This window comes from Acanthaster planci, linkage group LG06 (assembly GCF_054643075.1).
Source record: "Acanthaster planci isolate LZ-2023a linkage group LG06, COTS_SCS, whole genome shotgun sequence".
Classification (NCBI taxonomy): domain Eukaryota; kingdom Metazoa; phylum Echinodermata; class Asteroidea; order Valvatida; family Acanthasteridae; genus Acanthaster; species Acanthaster planci.
Window position 1 is genome coordinate 20,169,221 of NC_141782.1, and position 8,356 is coordinate 20,177,576.

The following is an 8,356-nucleotide window of genomic DNA, read 5'->3' on the forward strand; positions in this document are numbered from 1 at the left end:
GGCGTGGTCCGCATGGACATGATCGTACTGTTGCGATAAAGCGCCTTGAAAAACTGTAAAGCTTCTCTGTCGCTGGCGAGGCAAGTACTAATGCGTTCCCCATTAGGCATCTTTGGATTTTAAGCCTGTGCTTAACTAGGCAACCCTCAGTTCCCGACAGAATTCTCCGCGACTCCGTGCCACTCTCATTCCATATCCCCCACTCCCTTGCTTTAAAGCTCATGTTCTCAACACTTGTGCATCCTCTCTCAAGTAGAAGATGATCTGTCTGAACCGTCGAAGGCCGCCACTCAAGATGCCTCTGATTTCCTCCAAGCTTGCTCCTAGTACTATGTGCTGGGAGCCTCCACATTAGAGGGTACTCATGCCAGGTGCAAGCGCGCTCACATGTGATTGACGGGTGATGACAGGGTGCCCTGGGTGGCCGAAGCACCTCTCCTGACTTAGCTCATTAAGGGTACAGTCACTCCAACGGATGAAAACTGGGGGTGACGGTGGTACATGATACAGAGGGGACAAGACAGAGTCTAAAGAAGATCTCGGAGAACATTACGAGGAGTTGTTGTGTTAATGTTGGTACGGTTCCCAAGCTAGGGTAATACGGCTTGTTGGGTGTAGCTAAGGAGATTAAATTATGTAAGGAAAAGTTCAGACAATAAGACACACAGAATGGTGTTCGTGCATTCATCTGTATTAAATTTGGCAAAATTTCATCAAGAATTTCAGAGACGATCGTGAACTACATTGCAAAATACATCTTTAAAAAACCTACATTGCAGTCTCTCCGAGTTTTAGTAAAATAATGAAGTTGATTTTGAGCTACATGTATTGTGTTATAAAAATGAATATAACTTTCAAGACAAGACATGCGTGGATAGAAAGAATGCGAAGAAGCCGCTGACAATCTAGACTGACACGGTGGAGTAAGCCATTTGCCTCAGTCCCTGCTCTGTGCAGACTGACTGATAAAGGAAATAACAACCGTCACGGCTATGAAATGATCGAATGCAAGACAAGCCGAGTCATCCAAAGCACCTTCAGCAGTCCAATAATATCACCACACAGATACCAATCAACTGAAGCGCCCAGAGGGCGTACGTGTGCACCTGACCCCCCTTCCGAGAACTCGTAAATTCTTGCGCTCCTGAAGGGATATAGGCTTCAAGGAGGGTGGATTTGTGCCCAATTCTCAAACTGTTATTATCCTCGCGTATCCTGTCATCTCAAAAAGTTCAATCCGGGGACACAATGTTTACAAAGACAAAATATTTAGAATGTATATTTTAATATCAAATACATACACCGTGCAGGAACAGCCAAAGCCCCCATATTTTATTTAGTCTTTTCTTCGACGGAACTTCTTTACTCTCGAATTAAAAGCTTACAGGAAAACCCTGGGGCATGTGAGCGTTCGCGCAAAATAAAATTTCATTTCAGTCACTGACAATCACGCATGCGGCAACCGTGCGTCCGAACAGTGAGTGATCGACACGCTGTTACCAGCTGTTTCTCTCAGTCGTTAGACTCCAACTCCAGACGCCTTCCTGAATGGCGGATGTGAAGTCTGCGCGAGGGCGCTATTTCATATTTTGGCAAAAGCTCTCTGTGGCCCTGACGGACTCGGCAGATAGAATGCACCTACAGTACATGTACAAGAACAAGTCATTGACTTGTATCATATTTATACGAACTCACATGATGAAGACCACAGTGCTACTGCTCATCTACGTTAACGGTGCATCTTCAGCCTGGGTGCACACTTATACATTACCAAGTACATGTCCGAGAGAGGCATAATGTGAGCCAACACGAAACATCCAATTTTAAGGTCATTTCCAGCAGTTGCTTTGCCCACTTCGCATGGTAGAGTTTAGAATTTGAAAGCGAGGTTGCACTTCATGATTTTGGGCATTTGAAGGGTCCTGATGACTTACAAGCTTAGCAACTTATATCGTAACCATGCAAAAGAGTCTGGCTAGACTTCTAATCACCAAATAACTTACCAAATACTAGACAACATTTTTATTAATAGTTTCTAATTTATTTTCAATTTTTATCCATGGAATGAACATGCTTAGTAAAAAAGGTGATTACATAGACAACTGTTGTAAACATAATTATTAACAATGTACAAATGCCTGTGAATTCTTTGGAAGATTTCAAGCACCTGTGTCAAAACCTTCATTTCCTGACTAATATAATACGATAACTATGGGTTGAAGGGAGGGAGGGGTGGGGCTTGGGCTGTTCAGAGAGGGTGGATGGGCATTTAGACGTATAGGTCATGTAGCATGGGTTAAAGCAGAACAAAAAAACACCACCACCAAAGACTAATTCATAAACCTATCTATTTCCCTGGTTACGAGTGAAGCTTTGATCAAAAACATCAGCCACACAAGACCTGATCAACTTTAACCCCCACGGACACCAGAATTTTCCCAATTTTTTCCACCATACACCTCTGCCCTCTGTGGGCCGTGGGCCCCGCTGGCTCCCCAGGAAAGTGGCAATGTAGACAAAGTATGACATCATCAGTGCACAGGCCTATTCCTATGGTGTTTGTCTCCATCTTAATAAAAAAAAAAAGAGAGAAAGAAAGACCCTGTCTGCACTGGCAGTCAGTGAAAAAGCACCAGAACATGACTCTGAAAATTGACCTGTGTACTTTGGAAAAGTATCCACTCTCCCGCTTCTCAAAATGGATTAACCAGCCACTAGGCATTTTATTACCCTCACGCATCAGTGATCAGCTTTCTCTGGCATTGGTCCAGAGTCAGGTCATGTTACCATGGCGCCAGTGGGTAGACACTTAACGAAATGCAGAAACCACTCGTGTGGTTTCATCGACTGTCGGTGGAAATCCCAGATGCACAGGCAAAGACGACTCCAACTTCCATAAAGTGACTGCTACGACGGATAAAGTGCAGTAGGATTACTCAATGTCATGACCCTGCACCATCAACCATTCAAAGTCTAGTTTCAACACATAACGGGTATGAACTGGGAATTCAGAGAAACAAAAGGAAAATCCAAACCACCCACTGCTTTATGCCAAGTTCTTAATATTTGAAAGGGACACATTAGACGTTAAAACTTAGGAAATCAGGAGGTCTAACGAAAAGTTACATGCCTGACACATTTTAAAATAGAAATGGTGATTACATGTAGAAAGACAATTACAGGTTACAATTACAAGTAGTCAAGTTACCCTGTAGGAGTCAACTGAAGGCTCGAAGGACAACCATCTTGGCTGCAAAATTCTACAAATCATATATTATTACAATTTCCTTTCAAACTCTTTTGCTCTTGTTCTGCTGTGGGAGCATCTTTACTTTGTCTTACGTGCCTTTTGTGGCAATGTTTTGTGATAAAGAAAATAAGGTACATGCCATTCCATTCCGCGATGGAATCTAAACCTATACCCAAGTACATTCCCAGGGTCAAATACCTAAACATCTGTACATGTGCACGGAGTAGATTCCCACTGTCTATGTATCAGCAGATCTCCCAGCATGCACTGCGTCTGTGCCAGCAGACTCACCCATTCAGTTCCTGAGATCATCTACGTGTTGCCTTCGCAGAACACATACTGCGAGTTCTCCTTCTTGGTGTCTCTGCCGGGCTCGGCGCTCGGCCCGTTCCACTGGCTCTGTAGCTTGCGGTTGATCTCGGCGAGGCCCACCATGTACACGAAGGCGTTCTCAGCGGACATGTTTGAATAGACGTCTTCCTCTTTACTGTCTTTGGTCTCTGCATGAATGAAAAAAAAACAGCAAACACTTGCGTCAAATGAAATAAAAGCTAATTTGCTTGACTTTACTCACTGCTATATTAATCCCTCCAATTCAATTTCTTTTGCATGTAAGTCGTCCATTAACGCGAAAGGGATAAAAAGGAAATCAGAACTCCAAAGAGTAAGTCTACAGCAACGATTTGGAGCTTACTGTCTGAGGAGGCAGAATTAGCTTTAAATTAGGGACGCAATAAAAAGAATCTCCTTGCATGACTAGGCATTAGCTGATTATCATATTTCTTACTTATTAGCAAAACTTCTGTTACAACCTTTGCTTCAGGCAAGACAGTGTCGTGGGCAGACAATGTTCAGAGTTAAAATTAGGTCTCACAGAACTTTAAAAAAAATCTCATCTGAAATAGTTCAGATCAATACAAAAACAAAGAATAAAACTGCCTTGTTTGGTTGATTTTGTTTTAAAGTTTTTTTGGTGTGTGAGAAATAGTGTAGTCTTTTTAAATTTCAGTTTCACGATTTAATTGGACTGTGGAAAATAAGTCAGTAGAAGCAAAACCAAATCAGAAGCCTCTTTAGGCTTCAAGATTAAATGATACATATCTCCATTATACAACATTATGCAAAATGCCCCTTCAACTGTTAAAAATGTCTTTCTACAGAAAAAAAAAGATTGCGTAGCGATATGTCAACTGACCTGTACTTGACCCTTCCCCTTTGACCTTTGTCTTAGCAGTCTTGTTGAGGGTACTGCCCTTCTTCCTGGGCCTTCCTCTGTGCTTCTTCTTGGGACTCTTGGGAGGAGTATTGCCACTTCGCTCTGACTTGTTGGACAACTGAAAACCAACCATGTATAGGAAAATTCATTCAAATGTCATAAACACCAGCGGTTGAACACCACTTTTTTGATTCTGTTCTCTCTTGCCAAAATCCCCCTAAAACCAACAATTGTTCCTTTTTGAATAAGCTGGCCCTCTTGACATTTTAGAATTGTAATGGTATTTTCTGCTTAACAATATGCTGATAATTTTCAAACATGGTGGAAGAAATGTTAGCTTCATGGTGTCTATAAGCGTGCGGCTTTTGATTTGTGTGAAATTTGTGACTTGAAATTTTTATTTTGTCATTTATCCCTAAACTGCATACACGTAACAGCAAAATGTTGAAAGTTGATGAATAAAGTGAAAGTGAAAAACATGGAATGCTACATGCAAAGCTCCACATTATTGGGAAGTTAAATGTGGAATCTTTCCTCAATCATATCAGAGTAAAAAGACTGGAACACTGAATGTTTACCTAACAGAGCTTTTAAAAGCTGTTTCCTTAAAAAACAAGTATCACTGCTGTCCAAAGAGAACACTCCGTTGCAGTCAGCTACTTTAAAATTCTTACCCGCCTGAGGTGTGTTTCAAACTCGCTGGCACTGTAATAGTCTGGTCTCTCTCTCTTCACCCGACCTGTCCGTCGGTTTTTATTATTTTGATCTAGGGGACAAGACATGGCAGTCTTCATTACTCAAGAACATTTGTCCCAGCTTTAAAAAAGTTCACCAGTTCCAGAACCATACTTCAAAAAAATTGGTGATAAAATGGCAGGCATGAAATTGTTTTGCATCTAATTCATTTGGATGATACCTGACGACTGCTCAACTTTGGCGTGGTACATCCGCCGTTGAAAGAATTCATAGCCACAATAACATGCCTTGCAGGCCACCGGTACCTGCAGATGGGATGAGATTTAAAAACTGTGGCTCAAGCAAGTAAGATTTTACTTTGAAAACTAAAGAAGGAAGGCTAGAAAGAACCTCATACTTATAAAAGACTACCTTTTGTCAAAAAAGGAAGTATATCCACATGCACAGAGGAATGAAAGTAGGAAACTCATAGAATGTTTGCTAAGAGAGGTTGGGATTAAAGGTTTTTTCTGATTTAAATCTGTCATTAAACATTACCTAACCCTAAAAAACATGTCAATATTTGAAATTCTTCATTTTGAGAACAATTCAGTAAATGGACTTAAACCTGAAAGAGTTATCAGGTCATTTTTTTTCAGATTTACATGGTTTCAGCTTGGCTGAATTAGAGTCCAACTGAAATTGCGTAATTTGAAGCAAACACAGTATATTTTCCAGGAGAAAGTTTCATGTCAGTGGCAAAATCTGAAAAGTCTTATAAAGGGTATGAAAAAGTAGAGTAAAATGAGAACATTTGGAACAATGTTCTTGGCATATTTTACCTTAAGGTGTACTATTCAAAATTAAAATAAACATTGGAATTCTACACAAGTAAATGCAGAGCAGTACAAACTTAGAGCTGTGACCTATATACCCTGTTTACATAGGAGAAAAACACGGAAAAAGAAATAGGCCTGAGTGTTTGCAGACTGACCTAGGCCTAATAAGATTGTTATTTCTTAACTCAGTTATACTGACTCGGATTCCTTGAGGATACCATGAAGGCTTTACAGTCACTCACCCCATTTCCACATCACCCCTAGCCACTTCGCCCCTAACCACTTCACCCCATCCCCACTTCACCCCATTTCCACTTCGCCCCATCCACACTTCACACCATCCACAATTTGCCCCATCCCCACTTCGCCCCATTTCCACTTCACCCCATCCCCACTTCACCCCATCCCCACTTCACCCCATCCACACTTCACCCCATCCACACTTCACCCCATCCACACTTCACCCCATCCACACTTCACCCCATCCACACTTCACCCCATCCACACTTCACCCCATCCCCACTTCACCCCATCCACACTTCACCCCATCCACACTTCACCCCATCCACACTTCACCCCATCCACACTTCGCCCCATCCACACTTCGCCCCATCCACACTTCGCCCCATCCACACTTCGCCCCATCCACACTTCGCCCCATCCACACTTCACCCCATCCCCACTTCACCCCATCCACACTTCGCCCCATCAACACTTCGCCCCATCCACACTTCGCCCCATCCACACTTCGCCCCATCCACACTTCGCCCCATCCACACTTCGCCCCATCCACACTTCGCCCCATCCACACTTCGCCCCATCCACACTTCGCCCCATCCACACTTCGCCCCATCCACACTTCGCCCCATCCACACTTCGCCCCATCCACACTTCACCCCATCCACACTTCACCCCATCCACACTTCACCCCATCCACACTTCACCCCATCCACACTTCACCCCATTTCCACTTCGCCCCATTTCCACTTCGTCCCATTTCCACTTTGCCCCATTTCCACTTTGCCTTGCATGCTGATTGAGTATAATACAAGCCTCTTCAAAAAATGGTTAAGAGAGGAGTTCCACAAACGATATGTAGTTATTATAGAAAACTCTACAGTATTCACTAAACTCATGTCGACTTGAAAAAATCTTGCAACGTTGATGTTTTTTCGATGTGTTAGGTCACGTACATGTACAGTTGCCGGGAAAGGAATAGACTGGTTGCCACACTCCATCATGCATTCTCTTGCATGGGTGCGGCATGACGGGAACCAGTGCTTTTCACACGTGTTTTTACCACAGTAACAATGAAACACAAAGAGAACTTGTGAAATTAACGATAGAAATTAATGTTGCAAATGTAACTAGGAAAACATGTAAACACAAGTGTTATAATGGGAAAATGTTGTTCCGATGTGTTTGTGAAGACAGAAAAGACAACAGGATTTATTCATTTGGTTTTTTCATACTTATTAATTTTTTTTCCTAACTTGCCAACAAAAATTTTAGGGCCTTGCCGAAAAATTTGGGTCAGTCGGGAAATCGAAAGCAATGTTTTGGCCTTTGCAAGTTGGATCTTCGATCGTTTAATATTTGGATACTCAAACGTCAATGTTTTTACTTGTTGCATCTAGGCCTATGCCTCTGTTATATTAAAGAACAGAATGAATGATAATTGATGGGGCGAAGTGGACGTGGGGCGAAGTGGACATGGGGCATCATGACCGACACCCCCATCTGCCGATGAAGCTCGAAGTCACACGAAGTGTCAAGATGTAGGCCCTTATTTGCGTCAGGGAGATGTTGAAAGCAACATTGCTTATGTTGATTCTGCTGTGCTGTCATCTTTGAAACTTTTAGTTTTACGGAAGAATTTGCAATGCATCGAGTTATGCCTACCTGTTGGTCGCAATGCGGGCACTGTTTCAGCACCATTTTGTAGAAAAAAGGACAGCGGAAATCACGAGTAGGCCTAACCTTGGCTTGGGACCACCTAAACCTCAACTTTGGCCTTGCATCTTTACCTGAACAACTCCAACAAATCAGCATTCAAAACACACATTACATGATTTCCTTGATAAAATGAACTTTGATCTCAAACTAACATTGCACTACTAGTGACACATCGGTAAATGAGACAGTGTATGATTATGTACTGCAATCACACAAGTACAGTACATGTACTGTACATGTACTGTCGTCAGGGTCTGTAGTCATAATCATTCATGGAGGTAGCCCGCCTACAAACCACTATAATTATACCTTTGACCTTTAAACGAACCTTCAATTTTTTTAAGGGGATGATACATATTGGACGAAAGGATAATTCAATATAAAATAAAGTACTGAGATAAAAAATATGTTCATATTATA

At 42.2% G+C, this 8,356-nt stretch overlaps 1 protein-coding gene across 1 annotated transcript; it reads right to left on the reverse strand.

Moving 5' to 3' along the window:
- Nucleotides 1–2,019: 2,019 nt before the first annotated feature.
- On the reverse strand, nt 2,020–8,156 carry LOC110981367 (uncharacterized). Its single transcript, XM_022238881.2, has 5 exons — nt 7,883–8,156; nt 5,383–5,467; nt 5,141–5,232; nt 4,446–4,584; nt 2,020–3,750 (listed from the first exon to the last, which is right to left on the reverse strand). Exons 1-5 carry the CDS (start codon nt 8,030–8,032, stop codon nt 3,563–3,565), a joined length of 654 nt encoding a protein of 217 aa, XP_022094573.2. The 5' UTR covers nt 8,033–8,156; the 3' UTR covers nt 2,020–3,562.
- Between the last annotated feature and the right edge of the window lie 200 nt (nt 8,157–8,356).

Excerpts from the sequence above, each read along its gene's own strand:
- LOC110981367 (XM_022238881.2), bottom strand. The coding sequence starts at position 8,032 with ATGCTGATTTGTTGGAGTTGTTCAGGTAAAGATGCAAGGCCAAAGTTG. Across the intron at positions 5,233-5,382 it reads CAAAGTTGAGCAGTCGTCAG|ATCAAAATAATAAAAACCGA; the intron begins GTATCATCCAAA and ends CTTGTCCCCTAG. Across the intron at positions 4,585-5,140 it reads TTGAAACACACCTCAGGCGG|TTGTCCAACAAGTCAGAGCG; the intron begins GTAAGAATTTTA and ends GTTGGTTTTCAG.